At 41.8% G+C, this 27,078-nt stretch overlaps 1 protein-coding gene across 2 annotated transcripts; it reads right to left on the reverse strand.

Annotated features, from left to right (window-relative positions):
- Positions 1-1,718: 1,718 nt before the first annotated feature.
- C1h10orf88 (similar to human chromosome 10 open reading frame 88) lies at positions 1,719-18,781 on the reverse strand. Of its 2 annotated transcripts, XM_087560603.1 has the most exons (7): positions 18,581-18,781; positions 17,783-17,986; positions 17,003-17,075; positions 14,259-14,465; positions 9,267-9,718; positions 5,689-5,829; positions 1,719-2,805 (listed from the first exon to the last, which is right to left on the reverse strand). In XM_087560603.1, the coding sequence occupies exons 1-7, from the start codon at positions 18,742-18,744 to the stop codon at positions 2,571-2,573; spliced, it is 1,476 nt and encodes a 491-aa protein (XP_087416729.1). In that variant the 5' UTR covers positions 18,745-18,781; the 3' UTR covers positions 1,719-2,570. The 2 variants fall into 2 exon arrangements, with proteins under 2 accessions (XP_087416729.1, NP_001014047.1); NM_001014025.1 differs by lacking the exon at positions 5,689-5,829 and having other exon boundaries at positions 2,197-2,805; positions 18,581-18,746.
- Positions 18,782-27,078: the final 8,297 nt, after the last annotated feature.

The raw sequence follows: 27,078 nt of genomic DNA on the forward strand, positions 1-27,078 counted from the left end.
TACACACTCACACACACTCACATACACTCACATACACAATCACACACATACACACACTCACATACACTCACACATACACACACACTCATACACATTCACATACTCACACACACATTTACACACTCACACACACTCACATATACACACACTCATACACACACACACACACCCTGAAATGCAAACATCCAATTCATCTCATAGTGCATTTCCTTGAGCACCTCTTGTTCTACAATACTCTTGCTCTACAAGAGATTCATGTCCAGAGGATTGGTTCAGGAAAGAAAGTTATGGCTGGAAAACACCAAGCTAAGTAAGATTCAGGCTTCAAAGAGGCATAACCAAGACATGGAGGAGGGGAAAGATCCTTACTGTGAGCAGAGAGTAGCTGGGAGCAAGAGAAGCATCCTTCCTGTGAAGACATTTAAACGTCTTCCAGGTCATCAGAGATAGATGGGGAGAACAGAGGCAGTGAGGAGCTGCTGGTGGCCAAGTCCAGGGAGGTCTGAGAAGCCCTGAGAGCTCTAACCAGTGTAAACATTCTTTGCAGCACCAGAGGAAGAAGTCAGATGAGAAAGAAAGGGAGGTTTTCTTACAGACAGAAGTAGATGCAACAGGGAGTGGACACTGCTCCAGCCCTTATGCCCAGGCTCTTCTTGGTGGTCCTATTTTGAATTATTTTTGACTAGGGCCACTTGACAAGGAATATTTCCTTTCTTCGTTACATCAGGGCGCACAGCACAAGGTCAAGCCTGGTGTCCACAATTAAAAGGTTTTCAACACAAAGCCCCATCTGACGTTCACGGACCCCATATCCACACAAAGCCCATCTGACGCCCCATATCAAGCTGCTGTCCGAGTCTGGAGACTCTGCCTCCAGCCACTTTAAAAAAAATCAAGATGCAGACAATGGAAATGGGTTTATCATCTTTGTCAGAATTGGGGAGTGTGGGGGTGGGGAGGTGTTCCGTTCTCCCCCTTTTCCTATAGCAGTGATACAATCTACACAAAAGATAAAACAAGCTGGGGGACAAGCATAGGTATGTGCATAGACTTAACTGCGAAAGCTTATCAGACTGTGAGCCATCTTTCCTGGCAGGAGGCTGTCCTTCAGGCTACTCCCACCCTGACACAGGATTTCCCAGAGGGGCCATGTTACTCTATGAGAGACGCTGTATGGTTTATCAACTGTGTTTCCATTTTTTACACTTCTTGCCTTTCTGTACATTCTTCCCATTGGCCCCATTCTGCTCCCTGCTCAGTCCCCACGTCACAAGGATCAGAGATGAGAACACAGAGATTGGCTGTGGAGGTGAGGCTGGAAAGGTGTGTCAGACAGAAATAAATACAGTTTCGAGGTCTTCACTTAGGGGTATGGTCCCATCCTGCAGATCTAGGGAGCCCCATTTGATGATTTATGAAGCCAGAGGGCAGTACTGAGTCAAGGATGGCATTCTGTAAGTTAGGAAGGAACCACAACTACCACAAGCTGCACCACCATGGACTGGAGCCGTGCGTGAGTGGATCTCTCCTCACTGCAGGAAATGACATCTTACATCTGCATGTGGTTTAACTATCCTAACCTTGGCCCACCAAAGATAGCCAAAGTGTAGTGTGTCCTATATGCTGTGTCACCTTGAATATGTGATCAAAATCAATAGTTTGTCAAAACAATGGACAAGTATAAATTACCCCCCTTTTTAAAAAAAGAAACAACTTAATCAACTTAGCTGAAGGGTTCTATTCACTTACAGGTGGTCTTCAGAGCAATCCCTTTAGGCACAGCTGTATCACCAACACGGATAGAACAGTGAAGTTCTGAAAACAGTCTGCTGGGGACTGCAGTCCCCTGGATTCATATATCTTAACGCTCATTTTAGATTCTCAGAATGTCACACATAAATGCCAGAAAGGCCTCTGCAAGAAGAACCTGTCAGTTCCTAAAGAGAATCTCCTTCCATTTTACCTACAGCAGCAAGCCTGACATGCTAGACTGAGATGAGCTCTCCAGCTGCAGGGCAAGGAACGAGCAGCACTAACCCCGCCGTGTGTAGCTGGGCGTAAACTGTCTCGACAGCCTGAGCGCGGCACACTTCCATCTCAGACGAGCAACAGGAAACGTAAACTGGTAATCTGAAAGAAAGAGTCTAAGTATACAACTTCCCAAAAATAATTAGAAAAAAATTGAATATCTTAGCATTACTTTTCATACTCCTGAGACTATATTTTACAGGTATCTGAATAAATAAAAAATTCACTTCAAACACACGTAGTATACAATACAAACTAACAAACTGTTAGAAGTCCTTAAACATCTGAAACAGTTGAGCAACAAGCACACATTTTTGTAAGAGTGAGAAGTCTTGCAAGCAGAGTAACTAGAGACCAGGTCAGGACAGGTGCTGGCACAGACCTCAATCTACAGGAACAAGCGCAATGCAAACGAGCACTGAGGTCACTTCACGGAAGACGGCGGCCTTCAAAGGACACTGAAGACGACTTTCATAACCTTTTTGGATTCTGGCTTTGTAATAAATATGTAATAAATATCTGTAATAAGTGTATTGCACAGCTTATCTCTCTCCATTGGAAAGTCTCTCTCTGGAGTCATAGTGTCTTAGAGGCATGCCTGGGGACGGAGAGTTGGGGCTTCGCAGCAGGTCCACTAACAAAGCCATTTTAGCGTCTATGTGTTCCTGGAGCTGATAGATCCTCTCATCAATGTGCTTCATAAGCTTCTTTTCCATGACTTCCATGTTTTTAGAAAGAATCTTTTCCAAATAGGAGCAAACAGGCTGTTCTTCCAACCTAAAAATAAAATTTAAAGTGTATCAGTTTTCTTATGTGATGACAAAAACAATGAGCCAGCCAGATGGCAGCCAAGATACACCATTGACTTTGGTCTCTACAGCTCTACCCATCTCCTCAGGGCCACTTCCAGCTCTAAAACCTACAGCAGTGGCCACTGTCCTGAATGCACAACACGTTCCTATTAACTGCTTTTGTCTAGCTGGACAACTGAAAACAATGTAAAGCAAGACAACCCCTCCACAAGCAGGCTGAAGGGGGGCCCTGTGGCTGCAGTGGTTTCTAGTGTGCAAGAAGCCTTCTATTTGGTCCCTAGCAAAAGACCAGGCTTAGGGGCAGAGGAGACAGCTCCGTCACTAAAATATGTGCCTTGCAAGCATGAAGACCCAAGCAGAGTCTCATAATCTACATTAAAACTAAAAGCTGGGGTTAGGGAGACGGCTCAGTTGAGAAAGCCATTGCCATACAAGTCTGAGGACCTGGCACTCCATGAAAAACCTGATGCCACAGCTTGTATCTGTGACCCCTGGTATGAGGAAGCAAAAAGATGAAGCCTGACACTGGCTGGCTGGCTTAACCTTGCCAAGTTAGGGCTCCAGGTTCAGTAAGAAGCCCTGTCTCTTACAGCCAAGGTGGGACATGACTGAAGAAGACATCCGAAAGTCACCTCTCCGGAGCTTCCACCCACATGTGCACACCTCATGCACACACAAACACATACTACATAAATTCATGTAGACATCCCAGGTGTGGTAGTGTGAACTTAAAATGCCAGCATTGGGTAGGTAAAGACAAGAGACAAGAGGATCTCAGAGGCTCACTAGCCAGCCAGTCAAGTTTGACCAGAGGGCTCTGGGCCAGTGAAAGACCCTATCTCAAAAGGCAATGATGATGAATTCTGAAAAACACCACCTGAGGCTGTCCTTTGGCTTCCTTCCGAATACTGAACATGCTTCACATGTAGGCACACACAAACACAAGGTATGGCATACATCTAATTCCAGCACTTGGGAAAAGAACCAAAAAGATCAAAAGTTCATGGTCAATTGCATAGATGACTGAAGGCTTGCCTGGGTGTGGCAGTTTGAATGAGAATGGACCCCCTTCATAGGGTCACACTTTGATCCCCAGTGTTTGGGAAGAATTAGAAGGTGTGGCCTTGTTGGAGGAGGTGTGTCACTGGGGTGGGCTTTGAAGTTTCAAAAGTCCATGCCATTCCCAGTTAGCTCACTCTCTGTTCAGTGCTTATAGATCAATTGTAAGATCTCAGCTAGCCTGCTTGCCTGCTGCCATGCTCCCACCGTGATGTCATGGTTATAACCTCTGGAACCATGAGTTCCCAAGTTAAATGGCTTTTTGTTGTTGTTGTATTTTATAAATTGACTGGGCCATGGTGTTTTATCATGGCAATAAAAAGTAACTAAGACACTGGAGTACATGAGAATATCTCAAAAACAAACAAACAAACCCCCCAAAGCTTTTAGGAAAGAGCTGTTAAATTCAGTGAACACCAGGACAGTGAGCCTCACAGTGGGGCCTACAAGCCTGGCATCTCTCCTGTAGGGACTCAGTGAGGTCCACGGTATTGTTATATGGTATCTGACTCATTCATCCTTATGCTCTTGCGGACACACAGTGGCATTTTTCCACATACATGAAGTGCAATGCCACTGCTTGCATTCACTACTGTAATAAGTCACAGAACTAGCACTGACTCTCCCTCCCTAGAACGCCCTAAGGTGGCAGACTCAGTGAATGAACGTGCGCACTTCAGACAGTACCTCTCTCTGCTCTCGGTGTACTTACAGTTTAAGGAACACACACACACACACACACACACGCACACACGCACACACACGTACATGGATTAAAACATAATTTTCACTTAAGTTTTTGCTTATTTTCATACTTATGTTAATATATGATAGTTTCATTTCCTAACTATGAAATAACACCAAAGCTCATATTACCAAATATATAGAGAACCCTGAGCCATTTTATTATGTATTTATCCTTGCAAAACACCAGTCAAGATGTCAGCCTCCCTCTTCTAATTCTTATTACTATGCACTCTCCCATCTGTTATGTGGCTGCATGAGTCTGTGTCTCACTGTAACTCAGCCATCTGGGTGGTTGTTTTTTACAATTGCTAATTACCACTCCCCAGTGTGAACCAACAGTTCTTGAATCATCCCTTACAAAATAGAACAATTATAATAAAGCTTCTATGAAATGAACAATTGTACACTGCATTTCATATGGCCATAAAATTTCTTTCTCTAGGATAAATGCCTAGCGGTATGTGTGCCAGGTCATATGATAATGTGCATCTAAGTAGTTCAACTTGCCAAAATATTTTGGGTGACTGTACCTATGATTCGAGCAGCAAACTGTGAGAGATCTAGTTCTCCATGTCCTTGTGAGCATCTTTAAATTCTAGTCATTCCAAGAAACACACGATGTCCCTCTGTGGTTTTAATAAGCATTTCCCTGGCAACACTGAGGCCAGTGCTGGCCACCTTAGTGTTCATCTGCTTCTGTTATAGCCTCCTCCTGTTGAAAGGATTCCTTGTCTACGGGGTTTACTTAGTATTGTTTTAAACGCTACATTGTGCCATTTCTTCGTGTTAGGAACAAGCCATTTCTTAGATCTGTGACATATAAATATCTTCTTCCAGGTTATATTAAGATTATCTTCCAAGTCGGACATTTTGTTGGAGTCCACATATAACTTTTTGTTTTGTTGATCATGTTTTTGACAGTTTTTCCTAAGTCCCCGGATGTTTCTCTTATATAATTAGAACGTTTCTGTTTACTTTTGGGAGCACAGCCATCTGTGTATTTTCATAGAAATGTGAGGTTTAGGTCATGGTTTATTTTTACCTGTGGAGAACACACTGGCTCAGCACCACCTTACAAGTCTTCCTCAGCTGAGCTGCCAAGCCTCCTCTGTGCTTCTGGCCATCCACCTGTGGGTCCCACTCCCCGCTAGTACCACAACTGACGCTACCACTGTGCCATGTCCTAAAAGGGAGAAACGATTTCTCTTGCTTTATTCTTTTCAACTTGTTTTTATAGTTATCTTTCTACTTTATAGAGCTTTCTAATTCCAAGTTTTAAAATCATCTCCATACTTATTAAAAAAGTCTTGATGGCTCTCAATAGAAGTACATCAAGCACATATATCAATCAGGGGAGGGCTGCTGCTTTTACTAAGTAACAACATAACATGTCTCACCATTATTTTAGACTTTTCCAAAAATTCTCCTATTAATATTTTATAATTTTCAGTTCATAGATCCCATATTTTGTCAGATATGTATGATTATTTTATAGATATTTGAAGTCATTTAGAATCTAGTTGGGGACCAAGGGTAACAAACAGCAGCTTCATAAAATGAGAAGTCTTCTTCCGCTTTGATTTTCTGGACTGTGTAGAAAATGGTGTTCTCTAAATGTCTGGCAGAATTCTGCAGAGGAACTATCTGGACCAGGTCTTTTCTTTGCATGCATATTCTTACTTGGCTTTCCATCACTGTGATGATATCTGAGGTTAAATTTCCGCTTTACTTGACTCCTGGTTCAGTTTTCAGTCCACAGTCTGCTGTGGACCTGAGGTTAGGCAGAGCATACATGGGAGAGGCCAGGGCAAAGTGGTTCACCTCATGGTGACCAGATAATAGAGAAGAAGAAACAGGGAAGGGCCTGAGATGGGACGTTGTCCAAACCATGCCCCAGTGACCTACTTCCTCCACCTCGGCCCCTTCATATCATCTCTAAAAACTGGTGGTAAAATACAACTCCATCAGTCTGAGTGCCCTCCTGATCCAATTACCACAGAATGACTAGATCCACTAAGCCAGCAGTTCTCACACATTATATACTCACATATCAGATTTAATACTATGATTCATCATAGTAATAAAATTGGTTATAAAGTAGCAACAAAATAACTTATGGTTGGGGTTCACCATAACATGAAGTATTAAAGGGTTGCAGCATTAGGAAAGTTGAGAACCACTGCACTAAGAGGAAATTAAACCTTCAACATGGGGGAAAACACACCCAAACTGCAACACCCTCCCATTACAAATTCAGCATTTGTAGTGCTATAAGGTCATTCCATTATGTACTTCCAGTCGTGTTCTGTAGCTTGTGTTTTTGAAAAGTCAATCCACTTCCTCGAAGTTATCAAATGTGTAAGCATGCAGTTACTCACAGCCCCTTACTGGCTGAAAGATGCCCAAGGCTGAGCAGTGATATTCCCCACTGAAAATCATACTGGTGCGTTCTATTTTCTCCCTTATTTGTTAATTTTAATAGAAGCTTACCAACTCTAATGACACTGCCAAAGAATCATCTTTTTATTTCATTTGTTTCTTTATTATTTTTCTATTCATATGAACCTCTTCCTCTGACTTCCCGGATGTTTCTTTATTATTTTCCTATTCATATGAACCTCTTCTTCTGACTTCCCGGATGTTTCTTTATTATTTTCCTATTCATATGAACCTCTTCCTCTGACTTCCCGGATGTTTCTTTATTATTTTCCTATTCATATGAACCTCTTCCTTTGACTTCCCGGATGCTGGCGCTGCAGGTTTGTGCCACGACTGGGCTTTTAATTCAGTCTTTAATGTGTTAGGACTACTTGGAGCATCTATTTCATGTTTAAATTAAATTTTCTTTTTAGTATTGTATGACTATTTTGCATGTAAACGTATGTTCCATGTCTGTGCCTGGTGCCTACAGAGGTCATGAGAGGGCACTGAACTACTGGGATGAGAGTTTCAGGCTAGTTAGAGTTATAAGTTATGTGGGTGCTGGGAATTAAACCAACACATGTTCTTACCTACTGAGTCATCCCTCCAGCTCATATGTCATTCTTTTGGGGTAGTAGTTTTGTGTCACTGTCCTCATAGCTATTTTCACTAAAATAACAGATGATGCTAGAGACCCTTGTCATCGCTTCTTTAACTACAACCCACAAACTCTCATCTCTGAATTGTCACTCAGCTATATGTATTTACAATACCTCTGTTGAGACCTCTCTTGTGTCTGATGTGCATGCTGTATGCATGTGCACATGCCCATGTGGATGCACACCTGTATGTACACATGAGCTATAGAACAGGAGGTTGACATCCAGTGTCTACCTCTATCACTCTATCATATTTATTGAGACAGAATCTTTCATAGAACTGAGAGCTCATTGATTTAGTGTGATTTGCTGGCCAGTAATCCCCACGGGTACTCCTACCTGTGTCTCCTCAGGACCAGGGTTATAGGCACACACCACCAAACTCAGACTGTATTGTTTTTAAAAAAACAAACAAACAAAAAAAAAAAAACCAAAAAACCATGGGTGCTATGGTTTGAAACTCAGGTCCTTATTCTTTTTTTTTTTTTCTTTTTTTTTTTTTTTTTTGGTTCTTTTTTTCGGAGCTGGGGACCGAACCCAGGGCCTTGCACTTCCTAGGCAAGCGCTCTACCACTGAGCTAAATCCCCAACCCCTCAGGTCCTTATTCTTGCACAGCAAGCACTTTAACAACTGAGCATCCCTCCAACTCCTAAACTTCTTGAAACAGATAAACCGGTGTTTAATCATCAAGTATTTAGAAATTTTCTTATTGTCTTTCCTTGGCTGTTAAGTGATTTCTTATCTATCTTTATGGTTAGAGAAAATACCTTTTATGATTTCAGTCCTCAAATTTGGTGAGGCTGCTTTATGACTTGAGATACAATATATTTCTGTGAATCTTCCACAGACGTGAAAAAGCTATTCTGCTATTGTCGACAGAACCTCGTATAAGTGCTGATGTAATCATGTTGGTTGGTGATGTTTACTTCTAAACTGATAAAAGTGCCATTTTCAGATGTAAACTTTAAACTAAGAGACTAGACAGCAGAGTAAAATGGTTAATGTGAACTATGACCAGAGGCCTGTATTTTGACTAAACACTATTTTACAAACTACATCTGTGAAAAGAATTAGGAATATGCTATTCGGCAACATCTTAATCAAACAGATGCTGCAAAGATAATGCATTGAGACCAGAAGATAGGCGGTTCTGCATTATAAGTAATTCCCATCCCACGAGACTTTTACTGTTAAAATAGCCTGGAACAACACTAGCTATAAAGGCAATCTCTTACAATGACATGCAAAACAAACCTAATTAACAGTATACATTCTCATGGTTCCTCCAAATTCATGCACACAGCTTTCTACTGCAACCATTAGCTGATCGCTAACGACTGAAACCATTCAACACCAACTCCAGACACTTCTTTCAAAGCAGTCCATTCTTTCTATTCCTAGTAAGTAAAGTCAACAATGAGCTGTAAATGCTGAAAACAGCTCACCCAGGCAGTACACCTGAGGCAAATCTACTTCCCTTCATCTGACTCTCCCATCTACCAAATCTCAACTATATTTGATTTAAAATAGAATACTTACGGAACACCGACAGTGCCCTCTCGGGGCTTGGAGACGTTTTCTTGCCACCTGGCATTATGTCCCACACGGAGGTGGTTGACCTGACTACATAAATTCTGGAGAAAAGGCAGCAACTCAGAGTTGGGCACACTTGAGCTGCCACTTGCCTTCTTTGGTAAGAAAGAAGACACTGCGTTTTTAAGATCACTTTCAAGGGAATGGTTTTGTGGCATAAGGTGACACTCATTGTGGTTTGTGGTATTTCCTTCTCCGGACGGTTGTGTGCTTTTATCAATAAGAGCCTTTAAATTTTCAGTGATGGCTGAAGGTGTCAATCCAGTTCTAAAAGGAAAAGGTGTAGAGGACGCCTTGTCTACGACTCCTGAAGACGGTGAAGACTGCAGCGCCATCAGATGCTTGTGTCCTGCAGTTCCCAGCACCGACTGAAGCTGATCCCTGATGGGAAGACAATTCTGAACAAGGAAAATAAGAAAATGTCAAAGAATGAAGGCTAACCTCTGCAGTGGTTGCTACAAATCAGGCACGGGGCATTTCCATGAAGAGGCCTGTTACTGCTCAGTGTCACTGAGAGGATACCAAGGGAAAGGTTTCTGCCCAAGGAAACCAGCCAGTTAGTGGCACAGTTCGAACATACACCTGAACTTTTTTTTAAACAATTACTTATTTATGTATTTTATCTGCATGAGTACTCTGTCTGTCTGTCTACAGGTGAAAAGAGGATATCAGATCCCATTATAGTAATGGTCATGAACTGCCATGTGGTTGCTGGGAATTGAACTCAGGACATCTAGTGCTCCTAACATCTGAGCCATCTCTCCAGTCCAACCTAAACTTCTTTTAATCATTTCACTATAGCTTTTCTAAGGAACAAATTAAAATATACACTACTATGATGGTAAAATACACTAGCGGACTGCAATGTTTTCATTGCTAAAGGCTTTCTTATGGCAGTATAACATTAATTAGTTACAACAGTTGATCACTTTCTTTTAGATTTGTTTAATTTTCATTTTTATGTATATGTGTCTATGCCTGGGCATATGTGTATGCACCAGATACGTGCAGGTGTCCACAAGGGCAAGGAAAGGGTATCATCCTCTGGAACTGGAGTTATTACCACTTGAGAACCACCTGATGTTAATGCTGGAAACAGGACTTGCTACAGGAGCAGCAAGGACTCTTAACTGCTGAACCATCTCTCTAGTCCCAGTTAATCTCCCCAAAATTCAGCCTATAATTTTAAAATATATAATAAACTATTTTATATATAATAAACCACTATATATACATATATACATATATATACACACTATATATTTTAATATAAACTATTCAATTTACCTTGTCATATCTTTTGCGGTGAGTTTTCACGTCAGTTACATAGTGGACAGTTACAGTATAGAGTAGGAGTTCTATGGGTACATTTGTGACATTTCTGATGAGTGAAATGACCTTGGCTGGTTTGCTTTAATCGTTTTTAGGATAATGATTACATTCTAGAGTCACAGCTAAACTTACTCTAAGAAGATGCTGGCTTATCCTAAGGAGACGCCTGCACTACCTCCCTATTATGCCTTTCAGTTTTTCCAATAAGAAAAATAAAACACCTCTAGTCCAATAAACACTACCAGACAAATGGTTTAATTTTAACTTCAAAACATAGCTTCCAACAATTGGCTTTTTTTTTAACCAAGGACTATTATCTCCCACATGGCTGGTCAACAGCTTTTGGGAAAACGGTCCAAAAAGTAACGAAGATTAGCTGTAAAAACTATGTTCATATGTTCATCTAAATGTTCTGAGTATTATCTCAAGCCTAGGCCAGAGCTGCAAGCCATTCATCCACAAATATTTACCAGAAATCCCCTCTGTGCTATGTTCCATCTCAAGTGTAAGAAATATGTCATTGAGCAAACCAAATTACATTCCCTGACCTCATGGAGCCTACATGATACACAAGCAAGGTGAGACCCGAGGGAGGGAGGGAATAAATCACAGGATGAAGGTGATGGTAAATATGTTGGGGGAAACCAACGAGGAAAGGAGGACAATGGCCAGGGAAGTAGAGGTTTGCTGAGGTGTCTGTACTAGACAGATGCCACCTAACTACTGAATTTCACTTTTCAAAAAAGCTCCTTCTAGAGAAATATCACCATTGTTAATTGATCCTGTTCTACTGAACGTCAGTTTTGAATAAACCTGAACAACTCAGTCCTGGAAGCACTGAAAGAAGTATTCATATGATAAACCAAACCAGCATATATGCACACATACACAAAGGGCCACATACGCACACATACACACAGGGCCATAAGAAAACATAAAACAACTCTCTGCTTGCCACTTTACTCCCACTTTAGTGAGAGAAACAGTAACTGACAAATATATAACTAAGTGACCAGAAGGGTGCAAATAAAACTATGATAAAATTAGGAGGGATGTATACTATTAACTGAGTGACAGAAAAGGTCTCATTAAGGATATAATGATAAAGGTGAAATTAGAGTAGGAAGAACACTAAGAAAATAGATACAGTGGGCAGTGGTGGGACCTGTCTTTAATCCTAGCACTCAGACAGAAGCAGATAGATCTGAGTTCAAAGCCAGCCTGGTCTACAGAGTGACTACCCAGTATAGTCAAGGCTATAGAGAAACCCTGTCTGGGGGGTGGGGGGGGGACCAAAAACAAATAACAAAATCCCTCCCACACACACACAACAACAAAAAACCAAAGAAAGAAAACAGACACAGTAATATCACAAGAGGGGAGTTCCAGTCAAAGAAAATAACTGAACACAAAGGCCCTGAGGTAGCAACCTGTTTGCTTTAGTATGTGAGGACTAGAAACATCCAAATGTCAACAAGGGACCCCAGGCTCTGTGGCCAAGTTGAGGAAGGAAGGAAGGAAGGAAGGAAGGAAGGAAGGAAGGAAGGAAGGAAGGAAGGAAGGAAGGACGGACGGACAGATGGACAAGATACATAAATATCTACATGCAAACTGAATGAGAAGACAAGTAGTCAGGGCTTTACACATGACGCTTAGCTTCCTTTGGAGCTCATTCTGCATGGATGTAAAGGTGCGCTGTGGTTGAGCAGGAGGACCAAGCAGGAGCCTAAGTTACCTAAGTGAGACAACGCTGGACAGGAGGTAAACCAGAGACTGCCATTTGTTTTGAAATGCTTTTGCGGATTCCAAAATCTTCAGTTCTTCTGGTTGTCTTACTTCTGCCCATACTCCAAGACTGCCCTGACCCCAAGTTTTTTCAGTACTTAGCTTAAATTTCCACATCAACTGTGGTCTTTACAGTGGTGTCACGTAAACTTTGTGAAGAGACCTTCATTATAAATATTGGATGACTTTAATCTCACTTCAGTGAAGCCGAAGGAGGCAGAACTACTGAGTGACAAGACTCACCGGCATTAGAGCGTCCCTCTGATGGCACCTGTTAGGTGGTCACACTGGTGCCCTCTGTTCTTCTGCCCCCTTCCTCTGCCCACAGTTCGTCAGATGCAGGTACTTCCCAAGGGTCTTTCTCTCTAGCTCCAGCTCTGTTCAGTTCCTACTGTGGGAACCTCCCCAAGATTCCCTTCTAGCCAGCTAGCTCCTTACCTCCTGATCCTATCTACAAATGCTCTAATGTCCTAAATCTTACAGTCCCTAAATTAGACTCCCTTTACCAGGTGTCCTCATCCCTTTGGTTCCATTTATATGTCTGGTAACGTCATCCTTAAAACCTCAATTTCTCATGTGACTTACTCTCTCCTTCAATAGCAGTATCAACTGTCTAGTCCCAATGGCTCTGTGCTTCCTGACTTATTAATCTCAGAACCCAGTGTCCTGTTACAGCACCTAGTGTAAACAATATCACCTCTCATGGGTGAAGGAAATTACAGACAGCTGGTCTCTCTGTCGTGGTCTCTATAAAATAGGCCAAAAGCATTTACATGCTTAAAACAGCATAAAAGCTCTCTACGATCTAGTACAAATCTTTAAATCTCTCCTGTCTGTTCAAATTCTTTCGTTCTTAGCTAGATCCTACTCCTTCTGGCAGAGGATCGTGCCCATGACTTGAATTTCTCTAAAATAACCTCCCTCTCAATGGGCGTGACTGATCTACCTTTCTCTTTCATAACCCAAATGAAATGCAACTTATGTCAGTACACCCTTTTTTTTTTCTTGGTAGTTCTCTGGGTAGCCCTGGCTGTCCTGGAACTCGCTCTGTAGATGAGGCTGGCCTCAAACTCGACCTGTCTCTGCTTCCTGAGTGCTGAGATTAAAGTCTTTGGCCAATACACCTTTCTTAATTTCGTCATTTGCCACATATAATGCTTAAATATAGGCTACATAATAACTGGTCACCTTTATGCCCTCAAAAGGGAGCAGGCCAGAGTCTTGTTCACTGCTAAATGAATGCCTAAAATGAACTGAGGAAGAACTGAAGATATGCAGTCAGAAGATTTTGTAAAAGGGCAAGTCTACAAAATGCAACTTTTATAAAAATAAGAATAAATGACAGTTAAGTCAGTAGTAGAAATTAATAAAAAAAAACCATACATGTATGTATGTATATTATATTGCTATATTAAAGGCTAGCATTAGAAAAAAATTTTTTGTTCTTTTGGTTTTTTTGAGGATGGGTGCAAACATGTGCATGCGTGTACACAGGCGTGCGTGCATGTGTGTGTGTGTGTGTGTGTGTGTGTGTGTGCGCGCGTGTGTGTGTGTGTTTGGGATCAAGGGAGAGCTGAAGTCAGAGATTACCTCAAGTTCTCACCTTCCCCCTCTTTGGGACAAGGTATATACCCTACCAACTGGGTTGTGAACTTCAAGGGATTCTCATGCCTTTACCTCCCATCTTTTTGTAGGAAAACTGGGATTAGAGACATGTTTAATAATACATCCTGCTTTTGCATAGGCTCTGGGAATCCGAACTCAGGTTTACTCACTAAACCATCTCCCCAAAATTGCATTTTAAAATTTATCTCCACTTGCCTGCTGCTGGAACCTAATCATATCCATCAGCTGCTGAGCTCCAGGGGACAACTTGGACCCCATGGACTCCATTATGGTTTGGATATTGTCGAGGTCTATCCGTGATCCCAGAGCAGGAGAGCTTGGTGAAGGCTTTGCAGACCTTGGTCTCAAGTGCACCACAACTTTACTGATGAGCACACACTGCTCTTCACCGAAGGACAACAACTGTCATGAAACAAAAACATTCCAAGAAATGACAATGGTATTACAAACAACTATCACTTAGGAAGACTTCTTAGTATTACCAAAGCAAGACAGGGCATTCAAGAGTCTATAAACTAACTTCAAATGCATTTAAAGTTTTCTTTATAGTAGTCAAAGTTAGAAAATAAACTCCAATGTATCATAAGGCAAACACCAACTATTTAAATAAAGAAATCCTTTCCAAGCCATAAGACATAAAAAAAGAATATCAAAGTTTTGTTTACTTGGTTTAAGGAATTAAAAGTAACCCACACCTGGCTGGGGGCATAGCTCAGGGGTAGAGCACCTGACTAGCATGCTCGAGGTCCCAGGTTTGCATCCTCCATATGACCAGGGGAGAAGAAGAAACCTAAGAACCCTAGATCCTAGCGTACCCCAGGTGGCTTTAATATTATTTAATATAAATTACAACTGCCTAAACAAGGTTTATCTCAATCCTAACCATAATCCAGTCTTCTATAGGTCAGAAAGGAAGGGTTGTGATGCCAGAAACTGCTTAATATGTAATAGCTGGTGGTTTACATAAAAATCGGAGGTCAGGGTGACTTTCTAACTGCTGAAGGACACTCAGTGGTGTAAGGCTCTTCTGGCTTTTTTCACCACAGATTTCCCATTTTTGCTCATTTTTATTTGTTGTGTCTTTCCATTACCTTTGAGGAACTGAGAGAACAGTGTCTCACGCATGCTGCTCAGTGCTCACCACTTAGTGACATCCCATTGCTTTGGCAATTTAGGCTACACATGTTCCTGGACCCAGACATTTCACATGTGGTATAAAGGGAATAGTTTTAAATCAGACACACACAGATTTAAATTTGAGTTCTGCCATTTTGTAACCTGTGCAAACCTGGGCAAATACTAACATTGAACCCAAGGACAGTAAGATGACTTTGAATAGAGATTTGTGTGCCAAAATAGCCACTATGTATCACTAAGTAATGCTGTAAATTCTCAATTAGGAACATTTACACAAGCTTTCCTATATGGGAGAGGGGCTCCCTAACTGAAAGCTCCCTTCATACTTCTAAAGGATAGTTACAAAAGTTATTTACTTTGAAAGACACATAGACTCCAGTCACAAAGACACAGGTCAGAAAAACTCAGCCTCTATAAACTCAAGAGTGGTACCAAAAAAAAATGTGACAGTCCTCACCAGTAAAAGAAACACTCATTAAGTTTACATTCTAAACTTGTTTTTAACCTTACTTCTTTTATCTATGAATTTTCACTTTTTAGTGTCTTCAGGCAAAATCTTGGTAGGTAGCTATGGCTGCCCGGAGTTTACTACGTAGAGCAGGCCTCAAACGTTCCTGAGTGCTGAGGTATGTGTGTCACTGTACTGGGTCCTGCTGTCCCCTTTATATTTTACAGTCCCAGGACCCTTTTTCATCATTGACTACAGCATCTTTTTGTTGTTTTTTTGAAATAGGGTCTCTATGTAGCCCTACTTGTTTTAGAACTCACTACACAATCAGGCTAGCTTTGAACTGATAGAGAGACCCACCTGCCTGTGCTTTTGCCTCCTGACTACTGGAATTAAAGGTCTGTGCCAGGGTGATCAGAGACTACAGTATATATTCTATATTATATGTAAGTAGTAGATCTGATTGTCACCTGTCTTATCCCACTGAGACAGATGCAACACACGGGCTGCCACTTCAGTTATCAACAGGTGCTAAAACATATGCTAGACGAACTAAGTCACTGTATTTAAATACCTTTACAAGCTATTAGTTTACTCTGCTTCAACACACATCCACATAACCAGTTTTGTGAACTGAGCTCTTCAATAAAAATCATTTTTTTTCTTATTTTAAAAGTAAGTCTTACTGTCCTCTGTGGTAATAAGCACATGATTCTAGATATTAAAAAACAAACAAGAATTTGGTTTCGAAGGTCCATTAATTTTCCTCATGAATTAGGTCCAGTTAAGCAAGCTGGCACTGGCAAAAGCAGGACTTGGCAACAGAACTTAATTAGTATTTATAACATCCGTCCCTTGAGTATTCCAACTCGGAGCCTACTCCTCAACTCTGACCACATCACCAATACCTATTTCAAGAGCATCCTTCTGGCTAAAGACAACAATCTAGATTCCTCAGGAATTTCTGCTCTTCGTTTGACCTTTTCCTCCATTCTTTAGACACAGGGCCGATTTCTCGTCTGCCTTTTGGGATACTATAGTTTTATAGAAAGACTTTTAAAATGTCCATAGCTGAGCTTTACAAGGCTTCAAAAAATACTACTGCTGAATTAGCAAAACGTTTCCTGTAACTAATACAAATTACCACACTTTAAAGAAAATTTCAGTATTTAAGGGATTGGTGAGTTTTTAGAAAATTATACCCCTTTACAAGCTAACTAAGCATTTCTGCACTAAAAACCTAGGGACCAAGTTGGACTAATTGTACTGCCAAACCAAGAGAAAATAAATGTGCATAGAACAAAAACAAAAATAAACTGATTAACTTTAAATCTTCTATTTAGTGATGACTTACCTTTATTTTACAGGCATGTGTGGGAGACTCCAATTTTAGGTATTTTTTGTACAATAAGATCTTTTCATGTTCACTAAAATAAAAGAATTCATTTTTAACAGCTATTGATTATAAGCATTAACATACACTTAGGAAGGAATGACTCAGGGATTCCCTTTTCCTGACCAGGCACAGGGAGTAAGAGGTTCCTGACTGTGCTGCACGGCTTAGAGGAACAGTATCTACCGTGTGGGGAAACTGAACAGGGCAGCACATGGCATACGTTAAAGCTCTGTAAACACCACTGTTATTTCCAACATGTGTAGGACATAGAGTCTGCATTAGATTAAGGATAGATCTGGGCAGAACCCTGTAAGAGACTAGGGGGGAAAAAATCACAAATGGTCCATCTTGTAATAGGTTGATTAATAGGCTGGTGTGACAGTCTTAGTTTGATATACCAATTATAAGGAGCTTTCTAGAAGGGAATAGATTCAGTTTCAGAATGTCTAATGGTCATAAAACAGATCCTGCTGAGTTACGTGAGAGAAACAAGAATACTCAACCTGGACTTCATTCAAATAAAACTCTTCCACTAATTACCACTTCCAGCTAATTAGCCCTAAATTTCCATATTTATAAGCTTGTTCATCTACCCTGTTGTTTGAAGACTTCATGGTCTAACTCTGACTGCTGGCATGTTTTAACTTCTCTCCCCTAACGACTCCTGTCAATGTTAGAAAATCCACAAACATCAGACACTGATTCATTTGAACACTTTCAGCTAGACAAGTCACAAACCTGTTATCCAGGACAGTGCAGACATTCTTGCCTCGACTGGTTCCACAATACTCCTCTCCTAAGTATACTTCCATGTTTCTTGCTGAACTCAGAATGCCAACTGAAAGGATTTCTTCACCCCCATTAGGCCCACACTTCAGGTAAATGAAGCAGGGGTTTTCATCTCGGGGACTCAAGCTGCTTTTCAGACTCACCAGATCCGGGCTGAGAAGGAAATTGAAAAAAAAAAAAAATCACACAGAGAACTTTTCTGAGTAGAACCATAACCCACTGATCCCTTCAAATTCACTTCTACTTGCCATGAGGATCAAGAACCTTCCGCAACACCCACAGATACTCCCCACAGAATTCATAAGGAACAGAGAGAGGCTGGAGGCACAGGGCATTCATTCCCTTCCACCTTTCCAAGACCGCGGGCAGTCTATTCAAATCTCTAATTCATTCGCAGTCAATTAAAAGCGTTTACGGAATGTAAAATTAACGATGTATCTATATCAAAGGGAACAAGATGCCGTGGTTCTTGTTCCCTTCCTGTCCCCGCAAACAGAAGACTGGGGGTGGGGGGGGCGAGGAGAATTGTAACAGGAGCCTGTTGGAGGGGTCCCGCCTGACTCTGGGATCCTAAATACGATTTTTCCCTGCCTCTCTGGCCCAGCGCACACCACTGACCCGCAGCCTCGCCCACCTCCAAGCACTGCCGCCCTCCGCCCACCCCCGCGGCTCCCTCGCCGGTCTCCGCTCCCGTCCTGCTCCCCGCCGTCAGCAGCGTGACTGTCATCCGGCCCCGGCCCGGCGTACCCCTGAGCTGGCGGCGCCAGCAGCTGCTCGAAGTCCAAGTCTTGGGCACGTGGCCCAGTCCGGGTAAGAAATAGACTTTGGGTCAGCGCCCCGCACGCCGCATCCCAGGACGAGGTTAGCGTCGGTCCGCGGTCCAGTCCCGCATCTTCGATCGCGGTCTCCATTCTGTCTCCTCCAGCCCAGGCGGTGTAGGAACTTCTCTCCCGGAGCTTGCGTTTCCTTCAGTGCCCAGTGGAGGTGAAGGTTCAGCACAACTTCCGGTTCTTTTTTTTTCTTTCCTTTCCCGGGGACCAACCACCACATATGCGCATGCGTATTCGTCTCACTTCCAGAAGTTTGTTCAAAATCTTCGCGGGAGAAGATCCAGGACTTGACTTGTGCGCTGAATTACTCCGCTCCTGGAGTAGGTGCCGTGCGCATGCGCGGCACTGTGCGCGCGGAAACGAAGCTTTTTCTTTACACGTTGGCAAATTAGCGACGCTTTGGGGTCGGACTGGGCGGTTTGGGGACTCTGAAGGTAGTCTCAAAGCAGATCTCAAAGCAGCGGTCTCCTTGGTTCAAGCACTTGTAAGATCAGCTCCCAATCTGAGGACCTCGGAAGACGACTCCAGGGGCTCTTCCTGCGCCAGCCTATGGAGTAAAGGCCGCACGGGCTGCCTTTGAAGCAGTGTGACCACGGCTGATTGTGTTTGTTGTTCCACTCTTCAAGTCACCTCCGTGGGCTGTGGAGTGGAGCGCGGCGTTTAGCACTGCAGAATACTGCTGAGTTGCAGAACCCACTAAGACTTGGCTTCTGGGTCTCAGGAACGTAGAGCGTGCTTGCACGTCCTAAATTGCAGAGTTCTCAGGGTTAAAAATGTCCAGGGGGGCTTAAAGCCTAAAGTTTAAGGTTTTTCACTCATAACTCTGACAACAACTGGAAATGGGCCTCGGTCTTTGCAGAAGTAGATTGTACCATCAAGCTTTCTGTGGTGACAAGTGGGACTTGAAACTTTATACTCATAGGAAAGAAAGCTAGGTATCAGCTGCTCCCAGTTATCTTCCTAAAATGGGTTGTGTAGATAATTTAAGCATATTTTGAGATGAGGGAAGAAATATGCTTATAGAAATGTGGAGTGCCTGAATTTCAAATCTGTGCCTTACATATAATCTCTGAGAAGTTTTGTTCACCCATAACCTAGTTTTGTCCCAGAATTTTTCATCACCAGAAAAAAGTTTTGCTTTAATTTTCATTTTAGTTTGTATGTGTACTCTTGTTCAAAAATGTGTTTATGTCAACTGACAAGAAAAAGATGATCGTATTCTATAAACAGCGTATAGTGAGTTTATCAACTTTGAAAGAGAAATCAGAGACTCTATAAACAAAATCAAGAGACAGTAACCTTTAATTTTTAAAGATTTTATATATATGTATATATATATATATATATATATATATATTTAATTCCACTCATTCTAAGTGGTCATCATTCTTGTTCTGCATAGTACGGGCAGCCGACTCAGAGTGCATAGCCAATTGAGTCTTTATTCCAGGTACAGCCTCTTGAGTGTCCAGAACATGGGATTTTAAGAGACCTTAAGGGTTGAGGCATCTCACTTGGCTGCTGCATCGGAGCATTGCAGAGGAAGCAGTTGTTAGGCAGCTGCCATAAAGGGTTCTGGACAAGCAGGCAGCTAAAAAGAGCAGCTGGAGGAGGTTCCACACAAACCAGCAGTTTCAACAAAGGCTAAGTTATCTAGGACATCCCGACCTTTGGTTCCTAAAGCAGAGTTGAGTAATTAATTTTCCATGAGATTCTCCATATAGGTGTCAGCTATATATCAGGTAGACCTGAAACCGGCCTTGGCAAGAATACAAGATGGAGGAACCTTTGCACTGTCTTGCCTTGTTACTTTGTCTTTCGAGCTCCTCTGGTTATGAATTAGGTTAATAGGCGTAGACAGACCAAAGGGAAGTTCACTAACTTGCAGTTTTATGTGCAAGAGTAACAGTACCCCATAGGTTTTTATTTCCTTAAATAAGGCTGATGAATCAGAAAACTAAAGGCACCTACCATAAAAGACTCCAGCCAATAAATCACCATTTCTCCATCCTCTCAAAAGCTCTTCTCTTCATCTCTGTGTGTCATGTGTTGAGGCATTAGCTTCATCTAAACTGTTCTGGGAGTTTCTCTACCAAGATCGTAAACGTGTTCTCATCACCACCATGTCCTCTGCTCTGCTTCTCTCCCTTCTAGTGGCTGATGCTGATGACTGAACCAACATGACCTTTACACCTTAGCATTCCAAAGCTTGGTTTACTCTGATCTTACCTTCCCAACACTCTCCTCTCCTTAGAATACTATTTCTTTTCAATAGTTCTGGAGGAAAATAAAAAACTATCATTCACAACAAAGCTCAAATCTGTGCTATAGAATGGTACTGATTCCTCTGCTACAATGTACTTTTTGAAGGTTCTAATTCCCTTGTCATCCCAGGCCTAGCCAGTTTCCATAGTTTTTTTTCTCTATGCTTGCTGGCATAGGAATCATTCTGCACTTGTAAAGAACAGTTCTATTGTGTGAATTAATAAGTTGGTGAGAGGTGTCAGCTATATCATAAAAAGATTTACAGCAAAGCAAAAATCATGAGCATTAAGGTTCTTTCCAAAGCCTGCATGGCTATAGTTCAAAGCTGACCTCAATCTCAACATGCAAGGAATTGCAAAGGATTTCTTTTTGTTGTTTTTTTTTTGTTGTTGTTGTTTTGAAATAGTTAAGAATATTTGTTATTTACACATCTTTAGTCTTAGCACTTGGAGGCAGGCAGATCTCCGTGAGTTTGAAGCCAGCTTAGCCTACATAGTTTTAATACAGCCAGAGCTACATGGTAAAACCCTGTCTGAAGAAAGAAAAAGGAAAAGAAAAGAAAGAAAAATATGTTAGAAACCTCTCATCAACAACTAATAAGAACTCGGTATGCTATCTAGGAGAAGACCTCACATCTGTTCTGAGTGGGACATATGCCTGCAACCCAGCTATTTAAGACACAGGTGGAAGGATCACAAGCCCACAAGTTAGTGACTAAACTGAGCAACAGACTTGGGAAGAAAGAAAAGATTATCCATTTTTAGAATATGAATCAACACATTTGAAAGGTATGCTTTAGAAGAGGGATTTTAATTTTTTTTCTTGAGCCCTTTCATTTGGTAACGCAACTACTGTCTTAATTTTAAGTAGTGACTTCTTAGTGGATAAATACATCTACATATTACCCAGGAATATACTTCCCAGCAAGGAGGTTATAGGAAATTGATTTCCCTCTGGGCTAGGACCAGGTAACTGTACCTCCCCTCCTTCCTTCCCTCGCTGCTCACAAGTTCAGTTGGTTACCTACAGGGATTGATATAATGGGCTGTAAATGGGGTGGAGACAATGGGAAATCAAATGATGTTTTGTCAATCCCTCTATAAAAACCAGCAAAAATGGGGAAGCAATTCAAATATCTGAATTCAGCATTTTCACCATGTATAGGAGAGACAAACTAAACAACCCAAGCTGGAACTTTCTTCAGGCAATACATATTATATTAATCTATCATGTTAAATGTTCACTTTGAAAAAAATCACTATTTCAGTCTTTGGAGGGACAAATGGAAATCTCTAAGTATACCACCCACAATGTTAAAAATACAAGTAGCTTGCCATTTAAATAAATAGAAAAATGGGACCCCTCAAGACAATAAAGACTCCGGAAATGGCTCAGCTGTTAAGAGCACTCCCTACTCTGGAAAAGATGCAAAGAGGTAGAGGTGGGCAGCTCACAACAGCCTGTAACTCCAGCTTCAGGGGACTGCTGTGAGAAAGGTAAGTACAATAAGAAAAAGCACAAGGTGAAAGAAACCAGACAAAATGCAGCAGGCATTGCACAGAAAAGAGTCTATGTAGCCAAGAAAAACCCCGAAAAATACAGTACTCAGTGTCAGTAGTGCTTAGAGAAATGCAAAGAAAGCCCTGCACAGGAGGATAGTATTTGATGATACTATACAGATAAAGTATCAAGACAACATGTCTTGCATTTCTCTGAAATAGTAACAGTAGTTAAGGGTCATATAATTGTTTTGAAAAACTTTTCTTTAGAAGATTAACATTACATATATATATATAGTTATATAGATAAACGCACACACACACATATTAAGATGCTCTTGATAGTGGCTGCTGCATACTCACAAGAGGGAGCATGTGCTTACTGCAGTATCTTTCATGATAACCCCCCCCCAATACAATGGATAAAGTGTGCTCGATGAAACAGTAGTCAAATTGAGTGAATTGTATCAGTGTGCCATTGGAGGGATAATCCCTTGTGTAACATATAGACACATCACCTGTCAATAAAAGCTGATGTTCTGTTAGCAAAAGGCAGGAAATAGAAGGTGCGAATTCCCGTAGAGAGATTGGAACTTGGAACCAGTCAGAGGTGGGCAGATTAGCCATCCAGACTCGGAGGACGTTGGATGTATGAAGCTGAGGAGAGGTAACTAACCATGTGACAGACATACAATAGTTTGAACAGGTTACATAAGTTACAAGCCCTACTTTAAGGCCATACAAATTGTGTATTAATAAGCCTCTGAGTTATTTTTCAGGAGCTGGGGCACGGATGGGAAAGCCAGCAGTTACATACCATTCTATGGGAGTCCTAGTTAGAATTATTGCTGCTGTGATGAAACACCATTACCAAAGCAACTTTGGGAAGGAAAATGATTTATTTGGCTTACTATTGATTGGAGGTGATAATAGGTGTTTCAGTAGAGAGAGAAGCTCATCATGCTACTAAACCGTTCTTTTCCAAAGGAACAGCGGGGTTCAGCCTTCTCGGAAAAGACCGATGGGCGGCTAGCTAACAGGGTCATTTTATTTAAACACACAAGGTCACCTGGAGCGAGGAAAGGTTCCAACTATCTAAGTTGTCCTCAATTTATGTGAGAGCTGATGACCCACACACATCTCAGTCCTTTTTGATAATCAAAAGTGAGATCTCCCAAGTTTGCCAAGAGTGTCTTAAGAGCAAGGCATGTGCAGCTGCAAGCTCCCACAGGGCACCACATGCAGACTCTTTGAGAGACACCGTTTCTTCAAGGTTCAAACATTCTCTCAGCCTTTACTGTTTAACCCGAACATAGCAAAGGCTTGGCTGAAACATTTCACTCAAAGCCAGGCATAAAGGCTTTAACATACATTTTACTTAAAACCACACACCGAGGCTTTACAAATCACTACACCTCCACCCTTCCTGTTTCTATGCAGATTTGTTAGAGATTACAATTATGTTGGAGATTATGAAGCGGTGCAGTAAATATGGCCTTTTCTCTAGTTGTCTAACAGTTTTATGCAAATAAAATCAGAATGCATTTCAAATACCACAACAGTTTACCCTTCCAAATTTCTTGAAGGAAGTTGGGACAGGAACTCAAACAGGGCAGAACCTGGAGACAGGAGCTAATGCAGAGACCATGGGGGAGCGCTGCTTCTTAAAGAACCAAGGCCTTCCTCCATCCATCACTAATCAGGAAGATGCCCCATACAGCTGCCTATGGCCAGATTTTATGGCGGCATTTCCTTCACTGAAGTTTGCTCTTCTCAAATGGCTGGTTTACATAAAGCTATACAGCACAATGGGTGGCTGACACTTGCAAGCTAATATAAAGTTATGTTCCTAAAGCTTACAGATAGCATAATGCTTCTTGGCTTCGTAAACTTGAAGAATTTCAGGAGTGTAGCTCCAAGAGTGGGATGAGTGTGGGGTGGAGAGGATGCTCCCTGCTCTGGAGGAATAGCCATGGTGATGCTAGTGTATGTGCTGTTATCCTGGACACCCAGATGTGTCCAGACCGAGACACATTTCAAACTTTAGAGCATATCTGGGGCAGTAGTTTCATTTACAGTATTAGGAACCATTAGAGCCCAGGAATGAAAGATGGCTGTGACTGTTAATATTGCCAACCTGGCATGATCCAGTACCACTGATGTGATGTGTTTCTGGGCATGTTTGTAAGTTTCTTTTTGCTTGTTTTTTTAAAAATTTTTTATTAGTTTTTATTTATATAAGTACACTGTAGCCATCTTCAGACACACCAGAGGGCATCGGATGCCATTACAGATGGTTGTGAGCCACCATGTGGTTGCTGGGAATTGAACTCAGATCCTCTGGAAGAGCAGTCAGTGCTCTTAACCACTGAGCCATCTCTCCAGCCCCTTTTTGCTTGTTTATGTGAGGAACTTTCTAAATTGGGGTGACTAAGGTGGGAGGACTCCAAATGTGAGAAACCTGTGGATTGGGGTCCCAGACTGAATTGAAAGCAGCGAGCAATTGGAACACCAGCATTCTTCTTTCTCTGCTTCCGGTGGATACAATGTGGCAATCTGCATTATTTCTGCTGATATGACTTTCCTGCCATATTTCACTGTACCCTTGAACACCAAGGCAAAACAAATGCTTAAACTGCTTTTGGTGGGTAATGAGAAACATAACTAATATGGTGGCTGATAATGGAAATATATCTTGAAGAGAAAATGGATAGAGCTGGCAAATTGAGGGTAAAGAAGAGACAAAAACCAAGGGAAACAGGTTAACTGGGTAGACAGTGCTTTTTTTTTTTAATTACTTTAATGGAAAAGAGGAGAGCAAACTACATGGGTTTTTTTTTTTTTTTTGAAGTAACGAAATTGATCTGGGATCAATAAATGTTTAAATCTGTAATAGTTGCAAGTAGACTGATCCTGAGTAATTTCTAGACATTACTGCTAGTTGATGGAGTTACTGAGCACGTGTAAAGCCTTGGGTTTTGCTATCACTTCAGAATGCATCTACAGGATATACAACCGGAAAGGGAACCTCACTGTGAACTCGAAAGCTGTGTGGGGAACACAGTGTATGTTTATGGTTCAAGCACTTGACAGGCGTGTCCAGCTGCACAAGTGCATACAGAGTGCAAAGGAAGACCTTCCCTGTCTATTGCCTTGAGATGGGGTTCCACACAGCACCAACTCTCAGAGTTTGCCCGTCTCCATCCTAAAATGTTGGGTTACAGGCACAAGCATCTCTGCCATTCACACCTTCGGACATGGTGCTAGGTGAGGGTGTTAGAGGAAGAAAATGGCAGGGATAAGTAAATTCATATTGCATTGTATCAGGATTTTTAAAGAATTAGTTGCATATGCACATATATATGCATACGTGTATATATATATATATATTCCTCCCCCGAATAGCAATGATTTTGTTGCCTGAGAAAACAAGGAAATTTGTGTGGGTATAGAGAAGGATGAAGGATAAAAGCAAATGGTTTAGGATATGACCTTGGGCCAAATGGCAAAAATGTGAAAGAAAGTGCTTTTCCTCCTCAACCAAAAGACAGAGAATATGTGTGCACTTTATACTCATACATTAAACCAGACCTAGCTTCCAGTTACCATTTGGGTTTTGCTTGTTTACTTTTGTTGTTTTGGTTTTGGCTTTTGAGAAAAGGTCTCACTTACACTGTAGCTCTGATTGGTCTGGTATTCTCTTTGTAGACCAAGCTGGCCTTGAATTTACCATGACTCTCCCAACTGTACCTCCAGAGGCGTGCACCGCCCTGCTTATATCAGTTGCAGTTCACTTCAGCACACACTGACTCTGCTCTTGAGTGCTGACCACTGTTTGAGCACATCTCTTATGAATAAAAAGTACCATTAAAGGTAATCAAAGAATCCAAGCTTATTTTTCGTATAGCACACGCATCCACAAATGTTTGTTTGGTAATTCTCCGAGGTCTATTTGTTCGTTTGCTTATTTAATTTTTAGGAAGGGTAAGGAGTTTGAGACAGGCTTGCCTTAAACTCTTGCTCCTCCTGTGAACTGGTGTGTGCAGCTTCTTCCTAGTGCTGGGACTATACCCCAACTCCCAGCTCGCTGATACTTTTTTTTTTAAAATCTATTTATAATCCGAGTTTTCTGCCGGCATGCATTGGGGATAAGGATGTGCATTTTGTGTCCTTATTTCTTCCCACTAGCTGCCGCCTGGCGGCACCGAGACTCAGTAAGGAATATTCAACCCCTGCATCCTTCAAGCCCAGAAATAGAAATATGCTGCCCTCGCTTCGCCTCCTGCTGTTTGATTTCCCGCATTTTACTTTTCAAAGCCTTTCTAAGTAATTTCTAGTCTCTCTTTTGTACAGAGGATGCCCATCGGTAACCCTAAGGCTTGAAGGTAGGGTAGGGAAGATGATTATATCTGGAGTAAATCAAACTCTGGAGCCCTTAAAGAGTGTTCAGAAAGTACAAAGAGAAGCGCCAAGGACACCTGGCCTAGGGTACTAGGGTCCGGGACAGCTGACACTAGTCATTCACGAGGTCCAAAAGGCCACCTGAGTAGCAGCCTGGACCAAGGCGTTTTCCCTGGACTCACATCCTCGTTTGCTCCTCTGTAGTGTCGCCAGAGGGCGCGGCACGGTGCTGGGGTACTGCGCGTGCGCA

The sequence above is a fragment of the Rattus norvegicus genome, chromosome 1, assembly GCF_021556685.1.
Source record: "Rattus norvegicus strain SHRSP/BbbUtx chromosome 1, alternate assembly SHRSP_T2T, whole genome shotgun sequence".
NCBI lineage: Eukaryota > Metazoa > Chordata > Mammalia > Rodentia > Muridae > Rattus > Rattus norvegicus.